Source organism: Lynx rufus, unplaced genomic scaffold, assembly GCF_022079265.1.
Source record: "Lynx rufus isolate CCGP_SWC_20201006 ecotype Redwood Valley unplaced genomic scaffold, mLynRuf1.p SCAF_18, whole genome shotgun sequence".
NCBI lineage: Eukaryota > Metazoa > Chordata > Mammalia > Carnivora > Felidae > Lynx > Lynx rufus.
This window is the reverse complement of record NW_025814832.1, coordinates 14487932-14508432: the sequence shown is the minus strand read 5'-3', so window position 1 is coordinate 14508432 and position 20501 is coordinate 14487932. Positions and strand designations below refer to the sequence as shown.

General features: G+C 38.7%; 3 protein-coding genes across 4 annotated transcripts in view; 1 reads left to right on the top strand and 2 right to left on the bottom strand.

The window, feature by feature from the left end:
• Nucleotides 1–533: 533 nt before the first annotated feature.
• On the bottom strand, nt 534–7096 carry PTRH2 (peptidyl-tRNA hydrolase 2). Its single transcript, XM_047080938.1, has 2 exons — nt 6932–7096; nt 534–1179 (listed from the first exon to the last, which is right to left on the bottom strand). Exon 2 carries the CDS (start codon nt 1177–1179, stop codon nt 640–642), a length of 540 nt encoding a protein of 179 aa, XP_046936894.1. The 5' UTR covers nt 6932–7096; the 3' UTR covers nt 534–639.
• A 79-nt stretch (nt 7097–7175) lies between these two features.
• Nucleotides 7176–20501, top strand: part of VMP1 (vacuole membrane protein 1) — a 128843-nt gene continuing 115517 nt past the window's right edge. For both annotated transcript variants that reach the window (XM_047080937.1, XM_047080936.1), the window contains exon 1: nt 7176–7321. The gene's annotated coding sequence lies outside the window, so the exon portion shown is untranslated. The remainder of the gene's footprint in view (nt 7322–20501) is intronic.
• LOC124513171 (developmental pluripotency-associated protein 3-like) lies at nt 14756–15214 on the bottom strand. Its single transcript, XM_047080940.1, has one exon. The coding sequence runs from the start codon at nt 15212–15214 to the stop codon at nt 14756–14758; it is 459 nt and encodes a 152-aa protein (XP_046936896.1).

Sequence of the window (20501 nt, the reverse complement as noted above, 5' to 3'; positions counted from 1 at the left end):
TCAATGCCTGCACTATTAGGGAAGTTGTGGGGAAGTAAAAGGAATTTTTTATAGGCTATGATGTAGAAGCACTACTGAGAAATCTTTGGCCAGTGTGGGTCAGGGAAATGAACATGAAATACTGCACAGGTGGGTTAATCTAATCCAGTCCGGATTTAGACTGTAAATCCGCTGTGTGGGGCTATACCATGATCTATTAATGTTGGCTATCAGTCATCCAAAAAGTGATGGCAGGAAAACAAACTGCAGTTTGCATCCAATGAGAATACCTTGAACCCTGATCCTTCAATGGGGTATAGCAGCGTTGTTTTGGGGAAGAAAAGCCATTACACAGGGACGTAACCATGCACAGGAAATGCTGCCCCCCCCCGCCCCCGCCCTTGTAATCCAATTTGGTTGTGACCAGTTTCTCAAACATTTTTTTGTTTCACCAGCTATCACTTGAAACATCAGGACCATTTGACTTTTGTTTTTTTTTTTAAGCCAAGATAACTGAGCCAAGTACCTGATAAAAACATGGGAACAGATTGATTTTGATCTCAAAAATACTTAAGGTAGGGGGAGAATTTCAGTTTTATTGTTAGAATTTGACAGTTTCAAAACACATTGTGGTGGGACAATCATCATACAAAATTCCACCTAGTAAAGTTTTAGGTGACCAGTGACTTTGTCAATTAGATCTGCTGGTCCTGGCCCAATTCCCAGGACAGTTCTAGAACCAGGTGCAATTTGAGTACGTCCAGCATCTTGGATCAAACTTACAGTCAGTCCTAGCATTTTTGCATGGGTCAATAATTCAACCAGAGTTTCTTCATCAGGGGCTTTGACCACCACTTTGGGCTGGCCACAGTATTCCCATTGTTTGAGCAATTCAGGGTTTCTTCTTTGAATTTGCTTGTAGGCAGAAACAGCAGCATGAGAGCACTGGGCAGCTACTTTCCCTTTTCCCATCTTCAAGTCATTTCGAACCACAAGAATCATTTTGTACTCCCCACTTTCTCCTAAGATGCTTGCTTCACTTCCAGTCTCTGTGTCTATCTTGCTCACTGAGCTTTTGGGAGTCATCCCAAAGCGTACACGGAGACCCCAACCCAGGCACATGCCACAAGCAACTCCGGCAGCCAAGCTAAGTGCACCAGGATGAGCCAAATATTCCATCACCAAGGATTTGGAGAGCATCTGAAAGGAAAGGAAAAAAAGTTATCACTATAGCAGTGAAAAATTACAGGCTTATCAGACAAAACACCTTGATTTAGGTAAATAAGTGGCAACATTTAAAAACCATTATGAAGTCATCCAGAAAAAAAGCAAAATACTATTTTGGATCTTAATGTACTGTTTTTTCTTCCCTTTGTACTAGAAAAGATTCAAGAATTCAGGTAAAGCAGTTACAATCATTCTGAATCTCAAGGAGTATATAGTTCTTGGGATACCATAAAGCTCTGTTCCTCTGTCTTCCCCCTAAGTCTTGTAGACAAAGGAAATATTCTATTTTATCATGCTGTCTAAAGGACGTAAAGAAACCAAGAATAACTCATCCCTTCTCTGGAATATAGTGCTTATTTGTGTCTTCATAATGCAGTGGTTCTCAATGGGGATGGTACCAACCCCTCAGAGAAGTTCCTAGTTGTCACAGCAATGGGCCTGGAGTGAGGCATTCTGCTGACATTTACTAGACCTAAGCAAGCAATGCTAAAAGTCTTACAAAGCAAAGATTTTCCCGCTGGAAATAATTATACCTAAAAAACCATCAATCACTGAGACCAGAAGCTAACTTCATTATGCACATGGACACAAAATATTTTTTGCATAGTCCTAATATACACTGAATTTACCAGAAGTGTAACTATCATATAAAACAAAGGAAGATCATCCTTTATTCTTTATTTTAGAAATTCCTGTTACCTCAGCAAAGCTATTCATGGTATTTGAATCACCAATAAAACACCCGTATCAGTCTACAGTTGAGGCTGTTACATTAAGAATGCTTCCATGTATAGGCACAAATAACCATCAGTTTCTTCTAGTGGAACAGCATCTAACCATTTATATATTGAAATACATGGGACTACCATATTTGTAAGTGCCCTCGGATAATCTACATGGCATAGATGGCAGTCTTGGAAATACTTTATCACAAATATTTTAAATGAGAATGGGGCGACTGGCTGACTCAGTTGGTACAGCACGTGCCCCTTGATCTCAGGGTTGTGGGTTCAAGCCCCACACTGGGTGCGGAGGTTACTTAAAAATAAAATCTTGGAGCGCCTGGGTGGCTCAGTTAAGTGTCTTGACTACGGCTTGGTCTTGATCTCATGGCCACCTCAGGCTCTGTGCAGACAGCTCAGAGCCTGGAGCCTGCTTCAGATTCTGTCTCCATCTCTTTCTGCCCCTCCCTTGCTAACACACACACACACTCTCTCTCTCTCAAATATAAATAAACATTAAAAAAAATAATAAAATCTTTAAAAAATTTAAAAATAAGGATACCATAGGGGATGTTAAATTTCTTGAGATACTGCATACTATAAAAATTCATCTTTTTAAAGTGTACAATTTAGTGGTTTTTTAATATATCCAGAAGTTTGTACAACCATAAGTACTATCTAATCCCAGAACACTTTCACTGCCTCAAAAAGCAATCCCTTGGGGCTCCTGAGTGGCTCAGTTTGCTGAGCTTCCAATTCGATTTCAGCTCAGGTCATGATCTCAGGGTCATGGGATTGAGCCCTGCACTGGGTTCCATGCTGAACAGGGAGCCTGCCTGGGATTCTCTCTCTCTCCCTTTGCTCCACTCCCCTGCTTGTGCATGCAAAAAAAAAAAAGAAACCTGTGTAACTATTGGCAGTTGCTTCCCGTTTTCTCTACCCCCAGGTCCCTGGCATTTGCTAATCTATTTTGCCTATTCTGGACATTCATATAAATCAAACCATTCAATATGTGGCCTTTTGTTTCAAGCTTCTGTCACTTAACACAGAAATACAGATTTAAGAAACAAACATTGAGGGATCAAAGGAGAGTGACACAGAATGGCCAGAGGCAAGAGGGTCACACGTGTAAGCTGTCAGTACCTAGTTTCAGTCCTCTTTCACTGGTATGACTAATAATGGTGACAGGGCTGTACTGACATAGTACTTTATGGCTCTAGATGCCTTTTTACAGTCAGAAAAAAAAATTAAATTCTTATTAGAACCCACATTTTCTCAGAATGCATCTATCATTTAGTTACTACATGAGGCTTACATATCAGGATTTCTCTTTCATAATCTAACAACTAGATTCCGAAGTGAATACTCAATTATGTAAAAATTATATCCATAACCTCCATGTCAACAATTAGAAGGATTTTCTGCACCCATTTCTAGGTTGCAAAGTAACCAAATATCCTATATTCCAGATTCAGGTACTATCTGGAGATGGGAACCACATATAGAGGACCTATTATGTGTTGTATAACTTGCTAACCCCTTTACTTCCATTATGGTTGCTATGAAAATTAAAAAAGGCATGAGCCTCATTTTAAAGATGAGAAAAATAAGGATCTAAAAGAGAACCTGCTTATCCACAGTAACATAACTAATAGAAGTAGTATAAAATATACTCATCTAGAGATCATGACAGAAAGCTTCTCACTTTCTGAACTTTATCTAGAAACAGACATATACCAGGTTCCTGGGTGGCTCAGTTGGTTGAGTGTCCTGCCTCTTGATTTCGGCTCAGGTCATGATCTCACAGTTCATGAGCATGCAGCCTGCTTAAGATTCTCTTCTCTCTATCTCCCTCTGCCACTCCCTCACTCTCACTCTCTCTCTCAACAGCAACAAAAACTAAACAAACCAAAAATAACCACCAAAAAACAAACATACCAGTAAGAGAAAAAAACGAAAGAAGAAAAAGTTCTAGAAATTACAAAGTTCATTGCTTCTGTACCATACCTCATGAGGTCTCTAATTCTACCATATTAATACCATTAATACCTAACATTTTTATTCTTTAGGATGTTCTAATCACCTATCAGCCTGATTACATTATCATCTAACTCCTCCAAAAGGTGTGTCGGCCTCTTTCCCTTTCTGCATATACACCACACACATATCAAAAACCCAGTGATTGAGACTAAGGAAACATAACTATTCTTAGTCTCACGGATAATCCTGGGCAATGGTGGCATTGCAAAACAAACACGTCCTGTAAAAACCCTCCTCCTGGTGTGTTCTAATTCCTCCCAGACTAAGCCCCTTTCACCAATGTTCTTGATCCCATTCCCTCCGGAACCGTGCTCCCCACCCATTAATTGTACTCCCTGGGGCTATACCTTGGCTTTTCTAACCTAAAAAAAAAAAAAAAAAAAAATTTCCCCAATCCTTTTTGACCCTTGGACCACTGTCTGACTTCTTTTTCCTTTTACCTCTAAACTTAATTACCTGCCTCCCTTCCCCATTCAACTGATATTGCTAAGGAATTAGACACTTGTTAATTGCCAAATGTAGTTGCCTCCTTTTAGGCCTCTTCTTGAGTTTTCCCCACCACTCACTGATGATAACATTTCTTTAAACTTTCCTCCCTCTAATTCTTTAATCTAACTTTCACCCTATTATCATCCCACCTTTCTGATAGTTTTTTTTCCAGTCTCCTCTAGCTCTGATGTTTGCCCCTGATGTATGTATTGCACCTGCTTACATGTTTATCCATCTTTTCAGTCTATGTCTACATCATCCAATACAGTATCCATTAGTCAACACAGTTATTTAAACTTAATTAAAACTAAATAAAAATTCAATTCTTCAGTTGCACTTAGCCACATTTCAAATGCCCAATAGCTCAACAACTTAAAAGTGGCTAACGGTCACTCTGAGGTACAGAATATTTCCATGAAAGTTCTATTGGACAGTGATGGTCTATAAACTCTCTTTTCATCCAATAAGTTGATATTTATGGAAGGCCTATTGTGCACCAGGCACTGTTCTGGACCTTAGAGATAGAGCACTGAACTAAACAAAGTCCCACTCTTCATGGAGCTGACATCTAATACAGGAGAGAGCAAATCCCATTTATTCCCAAATTGTCATATGCTGAGGACTCCTGACACCTCTCCTGGGCTCCAAACTGGAATTTCCAGCTTCTACTAGAATACTATAGAGTATTCTAATCTGTATCCTACACTGAACTCAGTATTTTCCTTTCCCTCTAAAATTTCCTTGTTCTGTATTCTTTTTTTTTTCATTATTATTTATTTATTGAGAGAGAGAGAGAGAGAGAGAGAGAGAGAGAGAGAGAGAATCCCAAGCATGCTCCCCACTTGTCAGTGCAGAGAGAGAGAGAGAGAGAGAGAGAGAGAGAATCCCAAGCATGCTCCCCACTTGTCAGTGCAGAGCCCTATACAGGGCTTGCTCCCACGAAGAGATCATGACCTGAGCTGAAATCAAGAGTTTGAAGCTCAACCACTGAGCCATCCATGTGGCCCACCTTTTTCTGTATTCTTGACTTCTTAGTAACCCTGGACTTTTTCTCCACTGGCCTACCACATCCAGTCACCAAACCTTGTTGAATTTATCTGTGTTCAACCTATCTCCTTATCCTTGCTACCAGTGCCCTATCGATGTCTTGGCCAAAAGCCTTCAAATTACTTCTCTATCTCTGATCTTTCCTCATTTGCTTCATGCATATCCTAGTTCATCCTAGTCCATCTGCCATTAAAATTATACTTTTTTTAAAAAGTTTATTTATTTGGGGGGTGGGGGGGGGAGAGAGGGAGAAAGAGAAACCCAAGCAAGCTCCTGGGAGAGCCACATGCAGACCTCAAACTCACAAACTGTGAGCTCATGACCTAAGCTGTAATCAAGAGTCTGAAGCTTAAGAGACTGAGCCATCCGGGCACCCCTAAAATTATACTTGTAAAACACAAATCTGATCCTGTAATTTTTCTGCTCAAAAACCACCAGATGGAGGTGCCTGGGTGGCTCAGTCGGTTTAGCAACCTACTTCTGATTTTGGCTCAGGTCATGATCTCACCATTCATGATCTCCAGCCCTGCAGTGGGCTCTGCACTGACAGTTCAGAGCCTGCTTGGGATTCTCTCTCTCTCTGCCCCTCTCCTGCTTGCTCTTTCTCTCAAAATAAATAAATAAACTTAAAAAAATATTACCAGGTAAATACCTAAAATATAAAACAAATCCCTTAGCACAAATTCAAAGCACTACACAGTTTGGTTGCTACCTACTTTCTCCTAATCTACTCTTCTGCTTCATACTGTACTATCCAGCGACACCAAATTACTAGGTCCCTTCAAAGAGCCATCTCTCCCAGGAATTATTTTCTATTTTCTTCACTTACATACACAAACACAAACACACACAACCTCTTCAGCCATGAAGGCGTGGTTCAAACGACACCAATCTCAAGTGTTTATCATCCCCCAATCAGTCTTAATTATTTACTCTACAGAACTGCTGTAGCAATTACACATAACGACTGTACATCACATTTTCAGAGTCTAGTGCCTGGGCTAACAGGATTAAACACTTCTCTGAACATTATATCTGTGTTACACAGAGAGACACATTTTTCGATCATATTCGTGGAAACCTTTCCTTTCCTCGTAGGACTCCATTTCATACGCTGTGGGTATTCAATAAATACTCAACAGGCCTGCGCGGTATTTTCTCACATTCGGAGCAAGCGTATCCATGCTGCCTGAATGAAGGCTCTGCCTGGGAACAAGAAATTCTGGGTTCTTCTCCTTCTCAGGATTTTGGTCCCTTCTTCCAAAGGACTACTGGCTGAACAGCAGCAGTGGCTCCAGTGTCCAGTTGGGCGGAAGACAGTTTACGGAGGTGAAAGGCTCGGGGGAGGAGGTATGTAATGAGGTGGAAAGAAACATTCCAATTGGAGAGAGAATGCAAAATTACCTCCCAATGAAGGGCCGACTTACCTAGAGAACCTCACCAACGCCTCACTCGCGCCGCTCCGTTTTCCCCCTCGCGTAGTGAACACGCTTCTATCCCACGAGTTACCTCTTCCGGGACTCCTTGATAAGTTCCGGATCAAGAGCCGCGAAGACAACAGTCATTCTTCCTCTCGTCCCGCCCACAGGTCCCGAACCTAGACCCGACCTGAAATCCCGCGAAGATCTTCGGAGGTTGCAGAAAAGAAAAAGGAACTTTTGTCTCTTGGAGGCGGTCCCCGGAGGGATGGGGGGTGGGAAACGGACCGGAAGTGACGAGAGCGAGTTCCGGTTGGCCGGACCCCAGCGGCGGGTGTGAGAGTCGGTCAGGAGCCGCTTCCAGGATACTGAGATCCGGAGAAGCCGGGGTCAGAGCGGGTAGGTAAACGAGCGCGTGAAATTGGGGACGGAAGCCTGAGACTGTCATCAGGGCTTGGCTTCTTCCGGAGCTCTCCCACTTAGATCATATAGATGTGGGGCACCGTGATTTCGACTTCAAGCAGTGTTTTAGGGCGCTGCTGACTCTGTCTCGGTCTGGCGGTAGCCAGGTTATCTGGGACACCTCACGGTTCACCCCGGTACACTGAACCCATACACTGGATTTCCTATCATTCGCTCTCATCGTCGCGGACTTGGAAGCTCTTCTAAGCTTCTGTAGAGTACCCATCTCTTCTTCCTTCCCCGGTATCTAGAACCTCAGAGTAAGTGGAGAAGATCCTCCCTGCTGATGACCAAGCTGTTTCTCAGGACCTGTCAGTTTGGTTCTTGCCCTCCCCAGCCACTAATACATGATACTAAATGCATTCGCTTCTAAACAAAATTCAGGCATGTAAGTGCCATCTAAAGCGTTGGTGGCCAAGGGAATGGGGCCTTAGCTCCGTTGATCTTTTGCAAAAACCCTTCACGTATATCCTACTACTTTATGAGGGGCAGGATTTTCTACCTCTTCCAAATTTCTGACACTCTCCTCGTCCCTGTTCTATTACAGCGGAGGTACTTGCAGTAAAACCTGGGGATCGGCTTAATCTCTAAAATTCTAAGAAGCCATATGTGGCCCTGTGTCACACTAAGATTACTTAATGACGTCCAGTAGGTTTAAAGTATTATCTTTGTTTTTATGCAGATCATGCAAAAATCTCATATAGGCTCTGACACAGTTTACCTATCATGGCAAGACACCTCCTTTTCTTAACTTCAGTGTCTTTCAATTCTCCTTTGGGGCTGTTGTCAGAAATTTTGTAGAGAGACTGCACTGACTGATCTTTTGGAGAAGTTTGTACAAGGATTTCTATGATGTAATGATAGAGAATTTAATGTTCTGACCGCTACTGCCTATTAATTGTATTATCATGAGCTGTGATTTTTGTTGTGTATTCTTAACGTAAATGATAATGGTAAGAAATTACTTACCGGGAACATTTTATGCATTCTAGATTATGTTTTTATTGATCTTTGGAAGAGGGATGGTAGTACCTAGACAAATACGGCCAATTTGTGTGGGTATGAAATGATTCTGTAGTAGAAATCTTTTATATTTTACTTTTTTGCCTATATTATTTTAAAACACTAAAGCTTTTTTCTTCCCTTTGAGAGATATATCTTACTTGATTAGTACAGTTCAATTTCTGTGACTCACATTCCAGAATAAAGGTTGGTAGGTTACCTAACTTTCTGAGCTGGTCTGGATTGTGTTGATAAAAGTACTGCTCACTTTATTTCATAGGATTTTCACAATGGTTAAGTGAGGTAGTAAATGGGAAATCGCTATATAAATTAAAATATGGTGATGGTGTCAGTTTACTCTGAAAGCTGGAAATATATCACTGCAGAATACTGTTGCTTTGTATCATTTCACAGTTTGATGTTTTATATTAAGTGTTACTTATCTGAAAATATTATCACACACTTCTGAGATGATCTTTGCCCTAGTTTTGGACCCAATAAAAGCTACCTACGAATAGTTTCATACTGTAACCCATTGCATTAGTCATCGTGGTTAATAAGTAGGTGACTAGAAAATGAGTATAGTTTTGCATTTGGTAGTTTAAATCTGATCTTTCTTGGTCATCATGTATTGTCACTTAAGAAATTCCAAGTGCAAGGGTTTGCCTGGGTGGCTCAGTCGGTTAAATGTCTGACTCTTAATTTCAGCTCAGGTCATGATCTCACAGTTTGAGTTCGAGCCCCAGGTCAGGCTCAGTGCTGCTGGTGTGGAGCCTGCTTGGGATTTTCTCTCTCTCTCATCTCTCTCTCTCTCTCTCTCTCTCTCTCTCTCTCTCTCTGTCTCTGTCTCTCTGCCACTCCCTCCCATGGGTGGTCTCTCTCAAAATAAATAAATAGACATAAAAATTTTTTTTTCCAAGTGCAGGGCACCTAGATAGCTCAGTTGGTTGAGCATTTGACTCTTGCTTTTGGCTTGGTCATGATCTCACCATTGGGCTCTGTGATGGATTTGGAGCCTGCCTAAGATTCTCTCTCTTTCTGGGGCGCCTGGGTGGCTCAGTCGGTTGGACATCCAACTTCGGCCCAGGTCATGATCTCACGGTTTGTGAGTTCGAGCCCCTCATCGGGTTCTGTGCTGACAGCTCGGAGCCTGGAGCTTGCTTTGGATTCTGCATCTCCCCTCCCTCTGCCCCTCCCCTGCTCATGCTCAGTCTCTCTCTATCTCTCAATAATGAATGAATAAACGTTAACAAAAATTAAAGAAAAAAAAAGATTCTCTCTTTCAGGGTGCCTGGGTGGCTCAGTTGGTTGAGTGTCTGACTTTGGTTCAGGTCATGATCTCACGGTTCTTGGGTTCCAGCCCCGCATCAGGCTCTATGCTGACAGCTCAGAGCTCAGGGTTTGCAGAGCCTGGAGCCTGCTTCAGATTCTGTGTCTCCTTCTCTCTCTGCCCCTCCCCTGTTAGCTCTGTGCCCCAAAAAATAAAATTAAATGTTTAAAAAAGAAAGAGAGAGAGAGATTCTCTCCTCAAAAAAAAAAAAAAAAGAATTTCCAAATGCAGAGGAAGTTGAAGTTTTTGGTGCTTACATATAGTTAACTTAAGGTTAGAAATAACATTACTTACTTCTATTAAGTAAAAAACGTTATCATTTCACCAAAGCCTACTGAAAGCAATATGTAGAATTAGAAGCAATCTCTATGAACATATAGTTACATTCTTCCCATTTAACAGAGGAGAAAATTGAGCCCCACAAACAATCAGTAATTGGCTTGCCTGAGGTCATATGGTTTAGGTAGTGCCACACCCTGAACTGGAAATGAAATTACAAGTCTTTTCTCTGTTCTTCTAAGGTTGTTTCCAGGCATCTTTTTATGGTTTGGTATTATTTTCCAGTTTGCATGAAAATAGTTTCTTCTGTGTATTAAAGGGATCTATATGTGTGTATACATTTTTCCCTTTTTAGCTGATTTATTCTTTTTTAAATTTTTTTAACGTTTTTATTCATTTTTGAGAGATAGAGACAGAGCACAAGCAGGGGAGGGGCAGAGAGAGACACACAGCATCCGAGGCAGGCTCCAGGCTCTGAGCTGTCAGCGCAGAGCCCTATGTGGGGCTCAAACTCATGAACCACACGATCATGACCTGAGCCCAAGTTGGACGCTTAAACCAACTGAGCCACCAAAGCACCCCTTAGCTGATTTATTCTTATAAATTCTAGGAAAACAAAAACACTGTGCTTGCCAAGATTTGCAGTGGAATGGAATAAAGAAAGAAAGAAAATTAGTTCTGTTCTTCAGAACAGTTTTTCTGAGTTCATGCTGCATTACTATCAGATATCAAGGTGTCTTCTTTCTGACAAGTGGAAAAGACAGAGTATCTTTGTAACACGTTTCTCTACTGAATAAGTGTTGTTGGTAATAAGGAAGAAGCTGTTTTAATTTCTTTGTTCCTGTTAAAAAATCTCCCCAAACTATTTGTGATTTTAATATTCTGTTATATTAATTATCTGTTGATTTATTGAGCCATTTCTCTATTTTATTCTGGGTAAATAGCCAGTGTAGAATAGTTCATTTCTTTTCTTATTGAGAACTGTTTTGTTTCCACTGATTTCATAAAACCTGTTTAGTCTCTTGCCATTTTTGGAGATTATACGGCCAAATACTTAATAATCACTGTTTTTTGGCCCAGTGCTTTTTGTTGGCGTTTCTCTCTCTCTTTGGTACAGACATATACTCCAGATTAGAGAATCTTTACTAAACCTCAGAAACAAACAATGAATTAAGTGATAATGTGTTTGTTATTGTATTAGTTAATAATCTGCTTTCACAGACTTGCAAGTATTTTGAGGGGTAAACTATTAGAGTTTATTGCTTCAAGAAACTCTATTTAGGAAAGCAACTGTGTTTAGGGTTTGCCGAACTGATATTATATATTATGTAAACCCTTCAGTAAAGCTCATTTAAAAATATTATCCTCCTTGAAGGTTTTGGAAATTTGAACAGGAGACACTTTTCTGTGTCAGATAAAAGACTAAGGCATTTAAAGCTTAAGGCATTTTTAAATTAAGCAAGGGTGACCCATTGAGTAATCCTGTCCCAGCTAGTCTAACTGAAATTGCTAAAGAGTTTGTTGGTATTCAGAGATACATTATCTTTTCAGTATTTCATTATGATGTTTTCTCTTGTTCTTGAAGTTCTTTAATAATAACCTTGGTCTTGGGGCGCCTGGGTGGCTCAGTTGGTTAAGTGCCGGACTTTGGCTCAGGTCATGATCTCATGATTCGCGGTTTGATCCCTGCATCGGGCTCTGTGCTGGCAGCTCAGAGCCTGGAGCCTGCTTCAGATTCTGTGTCTCCCTCTCCCTCTGCCCCTCCCCGGCTTGCACTGTGTCTCTCTCACTCTCTCTCTCTTGAAAATAAATAAAACATTTTTAAAAATTAAAAAAATAATAACCTTGGTCTTTATAATTTTTTTTTGGAAGTACTAGGTAGATAGTGTTAAGAGCCAGGGAAATGAAGCTAGATTGCATTCTTTCAAATTCCAGCTTTTACTACTATGCAACCCTTGGGCTAGTTACTTAACCTCTTCCTCCTAGGCTATGAAGTCGGTACCTGTTAAGGTTAAATGAATAGATTTAAGTGTTTGGAAAGGCATATAGTTAATCATGATTGTTATTGTTATCATCAGGTAGCCTACTGAGCAAGTTGCTAAGAGAAAACTCTTTCCCAACCTTCTTTGAACACATGTCTTTTTGTTGCTGCTTACTTGTCATTGTTTGCTCAGTATTAATGAAGTTTCAGTAAATAAATATATATATATTTCATTTTGTGAATATTTTACAACATGTGTGAGATTCTTAACCAAATGAGGTATTCTAATAGGCTATTCTCTCAGTTTTTTTGTGTGTTATTGTTATTAGTTTACATTATCTGTGCAAACCATAACAGAATTTGAGAATTGCTATTTGGGAATTTAACGTGCATTGTTATCTTCTAGCACTTACTTTCTTTGCATGGGAAGATTATTCTGCAATGACATCTATTGCTGTATCTGTTCATTCATCCAATCAGGGAACAAAAATCTAAAAATCTTGTGTTAGTTCCTTTACCAGGTTTTGGAGAAAACAGTGGGAAGCAAGGACAAATGTATTTTAGTTGGGACCCTGATAGAGAAAGGAGTAAACACAGAAATGAAAGAATAAACAGTGTAGTAAATATTATGAAGGAAACAAAGGTATGAGAGTTAATGTGGATGTGTGCCCATTTGAGATTCTAGCACAGTATACATGGAATACAGCAACATGAAATGAGGTAGGGAACATACTCATGGTCCAGATTATATAGAGCTTTGTAGGCCACGGAAATGAATTTGGATTTGATTTTGAGCGTAATAGGAAGTCCTACAATTTCAAGTAGGGGAGTAGTATGATTTATAAGGACTCCACTCTCGTTCACATATGAAGGATGAATTGAAGGGGACAAGAATAAAAATGGAAAGAGAAGTTAGGAGTCCATGGCAGTAGTCTAAATGAGAGATGAAAATGGCCTGGACCACAGTGGTGGCAAAAAAGTGGAGAGCCGTGGGTGGATACTAAATATATTTGGAATAGGACTGGGTCCTGGATTAGATGTGAAGAGTAAGGAAATGAGAAGAGTCAAGGATGACTGTGCTTCTGGATTTAGTAACTAGGTGGAGGGTTGTGCCAAGTACTGGGAGAGGGAAGGTTTGGGAAGGACCAGGTTTGTGACAAGAAGGGGGATGGGAAGGACATGTTAAATTTGAGATGCTTAGCAATCATCCAAATGTGGTATTAGGGACACAGATCTAGAGATCAGGACCAGAAATGCAAATTCAGGTTAGTATTTTAGGGGCGCGTGGGTGGCTACGTTGGTTAAGTGTCCGACTTCAGCTCAGGTCATGATCTCGCGCTTCCTGAGTTTGAGCCCCGCATCGGGGTCTGTGCTGACAGCTTAGAGCCTGGAGACTGCTTCAGATCTATGTCACCCTCTCTCTCTGCCTGCACTCCACTCACACTCTGTCCCTCTCTCTCAAAAATAAACATTAAAAAAATTAAAACAAATTCAGGCTAGTATTTTAAACTACAGGACCAAATAAATCACTTGGGGTGACAGGGAAGAGGAGAGGGCCCAGGTCAGGTAAAAGAGAGCTGGCAAAGGAGGCCAAGGAGTGTTTGAAGAAAAAACAAATACACAAAAGTAATAAAAGTGGGTATATCTAGCAGGGAGAGTACTAGATAGATGAGGGACAGAGGGGAACTAGATTGTTCACTTTTTTCCTATATATATATATATATATATATATATATATATATATATACACACACACACACACACACATATATACCTACATATTTATATTTTTACATATGCGTACATATTTGTATATATATGTGTATGTGTGCATGTATATATATATGTATATATATATATACATGTATACATATATATGTATATGTGTGTGTGTGTGTGTGTGTGTACACACACACATATATATATAAAGCATGTGAAAGTTTTTACTTATTCAGAATTCTTTTAAGAAAGGATCAGCTCTGTGAGTTCTTACTCTGTGGTCTAAATGAGACCAGACTAAAGTCCAGTAAAGTTTATTATTATTTTTTAATGTTTATTTATTTACTTATTTTTTCAAATAAGTCTCAATTTTAATAAGATCTTCTACATACACATTTGCTACTAAAACTGGAACTACCACATAAAAAATTTTTTGTTACAATTCAAGTTTTTAAAAACAGAAAATCTAGCCTATGCACCCTGCCCTAATTATAATTATGCTCTAGCCAAACCACCCAGTAGTCTCTATATATTCCTCCTGCACAAGTTACTTGGCTTCCAATTTGATGTTAGGTTTTCTTTTTTTTTTTTTTAATGTTTTTATTTTTTAGAGAGTGTGAGTGAGGGAAGGGCAGACACACACACACACACACACACAGAATCTGAAGCAGGCTCCAGGCTCCCAGCTGCCAGCACAGAGCCCTATTCTACAGAGCTCTATTGGATGCTTAACCCAACTGAGCCACGCAGGAGCCCCATGTTAGGTTAACCTATCTTCATGACTTCAGGCTTCTCAAACACACAGGCAACACTCAAAACCTACTAGTGCTTCCATGGGTCATATCAAAAAGTGGAACTAAAGTATATTGAAGTCGTTCAAATGCAAGCTACAGGATTCCTCACAAATTACTGTTATCAAGGTAGAAAAGACAAAACAGAGTTTATATCATAGATTATCAAAATATTACACAGTTTGTCTTAACAGCAGCTTTCCCAAGCTGCTGCATACTGATCCTAAAATCACTAGCAAGAAAAAAAAACAGTATCATAAGGTTTATGTTTACATCAACTCCATGTCATAATTATTCTCCATGCTGGTATCCTCAGAAGGATCTCTATGATACAGGCGATAGTGACATATACATCTAAATCTTTCCACTCTTGATTCATCCGTGGAATGCTGGTTGAAATAGTGATGGTTTTCAATAAACCACATCAGCCTTTCCATTCTTTCTTTCAGAGCAGTTAACAAAATCCTTATTCCACCCCTCCTCCTGTTGCTGAGTATTCGGTCCACAAGCCCCTGTGGTTTCTTCTCGCTGTCCTGCTGTTGGGGTGGATATTCCGGTAGAGGGGAAGGGAGTTTGATACTAGGGTCGGGAGTCAATTTACTAAGGTTCTTTATTAATACCTCAGAGATAGTTTGAGAGGCAGCTGAACTTTCCTGGGAATTCTCTTCACTGGCCATCTGAGAAGGTTCTGGGCTACAAGACAGGTAAAGCTTTGTTGGCAAATGCATTGAAAGCCTAGTTGCAGATTAATCTTCTTCTAGATCTTTGGATTCCAGTGGAAAGTGATTCTCAAGACTCAACTTGCTGCAAAGTAGCCTGGAAAGAACGATACAGCCCAGAAAAAGCGAGAAGAACCAAAACTCCAACAAACCGTAGCAAAGAAAGAACAAATGTTTATTTATTTTTGAGAGTGAGCAAGAGACAGAGCACTAGAGGAGGAGGGGCAGACAGAGAAGGAGACCTAGAATCCAGGGCAGGCCCCAGACTCTGAGCTGTCAGTGCAAGAGCCTCGTGCGGGGCTTAAACTCAAACTGCAAGATCATGACCTGAACTGAGATTGGACACTTAACCAACTGAGCCACCCAGGCGCCCCTAAAGTCCAATAAAGTTGAAATTGTTGATCTGACTAGCCACTTCCTTATTGTTGAGTCTGATTCCTTCCAGAAACCTTCAAGTCTCCATATTGCAAAAAGCATTTAATCAAGAGAATTTACAAGATTCTCCTGCCTCTTGTAAGTTTTTAAGATCCACTTACAGGAGATATTAGTACTGCTTCTATGGAGCAGAAGAATTTTCTTTAATTTCTTATTAAATAATCATAAGGATATCTCTAGGATCTCTATATCTGCAAAAATCTAATTTAGAAATTCAGATATTTGAGTTTATTAGTACCTTAGTAACTGTTGTTAAGTGTACCTCAAAGTATGCCTAGCTGATAGTATGTACTCAGTAAATATTTATTAAATGAGTAAATTTCATTGTATAATTTTATGCCAATTTATTTGTTTGTTCTTTTGACAATGGACAGTTTAGTTGTTATGACTTTTGCTATTAAGACCAGTGTAGCTAAAATATTATTGTACCTATCAGCTCTTCACGTGCAGGAGGTTCTTTTGGCTATATGTCTAGGCATAGAATTGCTAGCAAGGATATGCCAGTATTCACCTTTTTACAAGGTGTTTTCCAAGTTCTGCTATTGTCATCTGCTTATTTTTTGCTGAAAGAATCCATGCAGAGAATGGTGTGGTGGATTATAAAATTTAGTGTTGACTTGCAAAATGGTCACAAATTCTTCTCATCCTTTGTAGTGTGATTTTACTGTTACTGTACTCCTTGACGCTGTACTTTGCCACATGACTTGCTTTGACCAAAGGAGCATTAGCAAGTGTGATACAGCAGAGACTTGAAAAACTTGCACATTGGGCATATCTTCTCTTACGGCTCTTTAGAACTCTGAGCCCACCATGTGAAAAAAAAAAAAAAAAAGCCAAACTAACCTTCTGGGGCATAGGAGACCTAATACGAGGCATCCCAACTGAGACCTGCCTAGCTCAAGAGCCAAGCTAGTCCAGACCAGAATTGTCTAGCCTAACTCACAGAATCATGAGAAATATTGAATGATTTTTTTGAAGTCACTAAATTTTGGAATTAATTACTACATAGTAAAATAGACTGGATAAAAATGGTATCTTGTGATCTTGATTCATATTTTTTGATTGTCAGTGAGATCAAATAGATATCTTCATTATTGGCCATGAAATACCTGTTTATGTCTTTTGCCTATTTTAGTTTTATAGAATTATCTTTTTCTTCATATTTAAATTATTTATATAACTCTTCTGTTTCTTGGTTGGTTTCTCTTTTTCCATACATATACAAAACACCTTCATTTTTTGTTACTATAACATGTGTGTATGTATGTATATATGTGCAGAGAGAGAGAGAGAGTCTGAACACAAGAATTTTGTCAGATACATGTATATTGCAACTATTTTCTCTCATTCTGTGGTTTACCTTTTTGGTTTTCTTTTATTTATTTATTTATTTACTTACTTACTTACTTACTTACTTACCTTTTTGGTTTTCCTAACAAGGTTTTAAACTTGATAAAGGACAGTTTATCAATTTTCTTTTATGGTTCTTGTTTTTTAAGCCTAAGAAATAGTTGTCTACTCCAAGATTGCAAAGATTTTCTCCTTGTTTTTTCCTAGAAGGTTTATAGTATTAGTTCTTACATTTAGATCTATGATCCATTTCAAATCAGTTATTGCATTTGAAAAATAAAGGTTGATGTTCACTCTTCCATAAGAATATTCAGTTATTTTAGTACCATTTGTTGAAGAGATGTTCCTTTCACCATTGAATTGCCTTGTACCTTTGTTGAAAATTAATTGACCCAATATATGTGGGTCTAATTCTGTATTCTCTATTGTTTCACTGATCTATGTCTGTCCTTTTGCCAAAACCACACTGTCATTACTGTTACTTTATAATAAATCTTGAAATCAGTTAGTGCAAGTCTTACAACTCTGGTCTTGATCCAAATTGTTTTAGCTATTCTAAGTTTTTTGCATTTCCATATAAATTTGAATCCACTTGTCACTTTTGAGTTTTTAAAAAACCTGCTTGCGTTTTGATTTAGACTGCATTAAACCTATACATCAGTTTGAGGGAAATTGTCATAATAACAATATTGAGTCTTTCAAATGATCAACATGGTATATTTCCCTGTGTATTTAGGCCCTCTGTAATTTCTTTTCTTACTGTTTTAGAATAGGTCTTGCATGTATGTTATTAAACTTACCTCTTTTTTTAAAGTGTCCAAAATGGTTTTATTTTTTTTCCCCTCTATTTTTTTAAAAGTATAGTTTATTGTCAAATTGGCTAACATACAGTACGTAAAATGTGCTCTTGGTTTTTGGGGTAGATTCCTGTGGTTCATTGCTTACATACAACACCCAGTGCTCATCCCAACATAAACTTACCTCTTAAATATTTTACGTTTCAGATGCTATTGTAAATGAAATTTTAAAAAAAAGGTTTTTTTAGTGTTTATTTTTGAGAGAGAGTGTGAGTGGGGGGAGGGGCAGAGAGAGAGAGGGAGGCACAGAATCTGAAGCAGGCTCCAGGCTCTGAGCTGTCAGCACAAAGCAGGGCTTTGATGAATTTGATGCAGGGCTCAAACTCACAGACTGAGAGATCATGACCCAAGCCGAAGTCAGATGCTTAACCAACTGAGCCACCCAGGTGCTCTGTAAAATTTTTAAATTTAAATTTCTAATTGTTTATTTCAGGTATATAATAGAGAGTTGGTTTTTACACCTGTGACCTTACCAAATTCATTTTTTAGTTCCAGTAGTTCTGAGCATTTTTCAGTTTTCTCTTATTTTGACCCATGAGTTATTTAAAACTGTGCGTTAGCTTCTGAGTGTGTATAAATTGTATATTTTTGTTACTAAAGTTTGACACAATTTCTGAATTATCAGAGAATGTGGTCTCTGATGCCCATTCTTTGGAGTATGTTGAGACTGGTCTCTTGACTTAATCAAGGTTAAGTGGCTTTAAAAATTCATATTCTCTGACATTAGATGCTGAATCTTATATATATCCATTCCTACCCTTTATTATTGTTTTTAACATTTCTTTCTCCATAATTCTACTGACTGCTGCCTTTTTTTCAATGTTTATTTTTGAGAGAGAGTGCACAAGTTGGGGAGGGGCAGAGCAAGAGAGGGAGACAGAATGCAAAGACTCCAGGCTCCGAGCTGTCAGTGCAGAACCTGACCTCACGAACTGTGAAATCATGACCTGAACCAAAGTTGGATGCTTAACTGACTGAGCCACCCAGGTGCCCCGCAACATTTTATTTCTTAATTGTATTGTTCAAATCTTTTATCTTCACTGAATATTTTTCTTTGCTTGAAATGTCAGTAACAGTTCTTTTTAAATCTACCAATACAGTGTTGGATTTATCCATTTCTCCGTGTATTTTTATGTTATAAATTTTTTTAAGTTTATTTATTACAGAGCGAGAAAGGGAGAGAGAGAATTTCAGGCAGACTCTATACTGTTAGCGTGGAACCTGATACAGGGCTTGTCCAGTGCTTAACCAACTGAGCCACTCATGTGCCCCTGTTATAAATTTTGCTGCTATATTGTATTAGTGCTTTCAAATTTAGAATTATTATATTTTCCTGGTGAATTGAAACTTTTATTATTATGTTCTGTGTCCCTAATAATGACTTTTGTCTTTCGTCTTATTTTCAGCCTTTCTGTGTCCTTATAAAAAAGCATGGATTTTTTTAAAAAATACAGTTTGCAATCTTTTTAAAGCGATTTGATAGTTTTTTAAACAATTGAGAACCCTTTAAAAAAAAAGTATGTTTTTGAGAGAGAGTTCACACACGCACACACACACAGGGGAGGGGTGGAGAGAGAATACCAAGCAGGCTCCACACTGTCAGCGCAGAGCCCCACACAGGGCTTGAACTCATAAACCATGAGATCATGACCTGAGCTGAAATGAAGAGTCAGCCACTTAACCAACTGAGCCACCCAGGCACCCCTAAAATGATAAGTTTAATCTGTTTATGTTTATTTTGATTATTGACATATTTGGACTATCCGGACTTCTTTCTATCAAGCACTATTTTGAAGCTCCCAAACTTTAGAACACATTAGGTCTCATCTTTCTCTTCCATATTTATATATCATTATCCAAATGTAATTTCTTTTTAAAATTATTGTCACAGACACTATTATTATTTTATACAATACTTGGTTAAACACCCTTATTTATTGCCTACCATTAATGTCTTTATTTTATTGGGCACACAATTCTAGACTAGCTATTTTATCTCAAAACTCTGATATTATTCCATTATTTTATGGCTTTTATTGTTGCTGTTGAGAGTTCTGCTTCCATTCTAACCGTTCTTCCATTTCTTAGCAATTTGTCCTTTTTGACTTTTTTCAAGATCAAGACTTACTTTAGTGTTCTGCAATTTGACTGCAGTGTTTCTGGTTAAGACTTATTTTTATTTGTTCTACTTGGGATATATTGTACTTCCTAGATTGATGGGCTCAGTTTTGGAAATTATAGGTCTTTATTTTTTGAATTTACATTTCTCCTATTTTTTACATTCTTCTGGGTTTGCAATTAAACAAATGATAGACCTTCTCATTCTGTCTTCTGTGTCTCTTATTTGCTTATATTTTCCATCTTTGCTGCATTCTTAATACATTCCCTGGATAGCTCATCCAATTAATCTGTGTTTGACCCGTGCATTTTATCCATTGGCTTTTAATTTCAGCAGTTATTACTTTTAGAATTTCCATTTACTTTTCTTTCCTTCAAATCTATTTAGTTGGGGTAGTTTGTATTGTGTGCTCATTTTTGTAATTGCATCCTTTGTTCAGTAAACATTTTATACATAACTATTCTATAATATATTTACTCTGCACCTGAATCTGTAATATCTGTTGTTCTTGTTCTGAAGGGGTAGAGGATTGGTA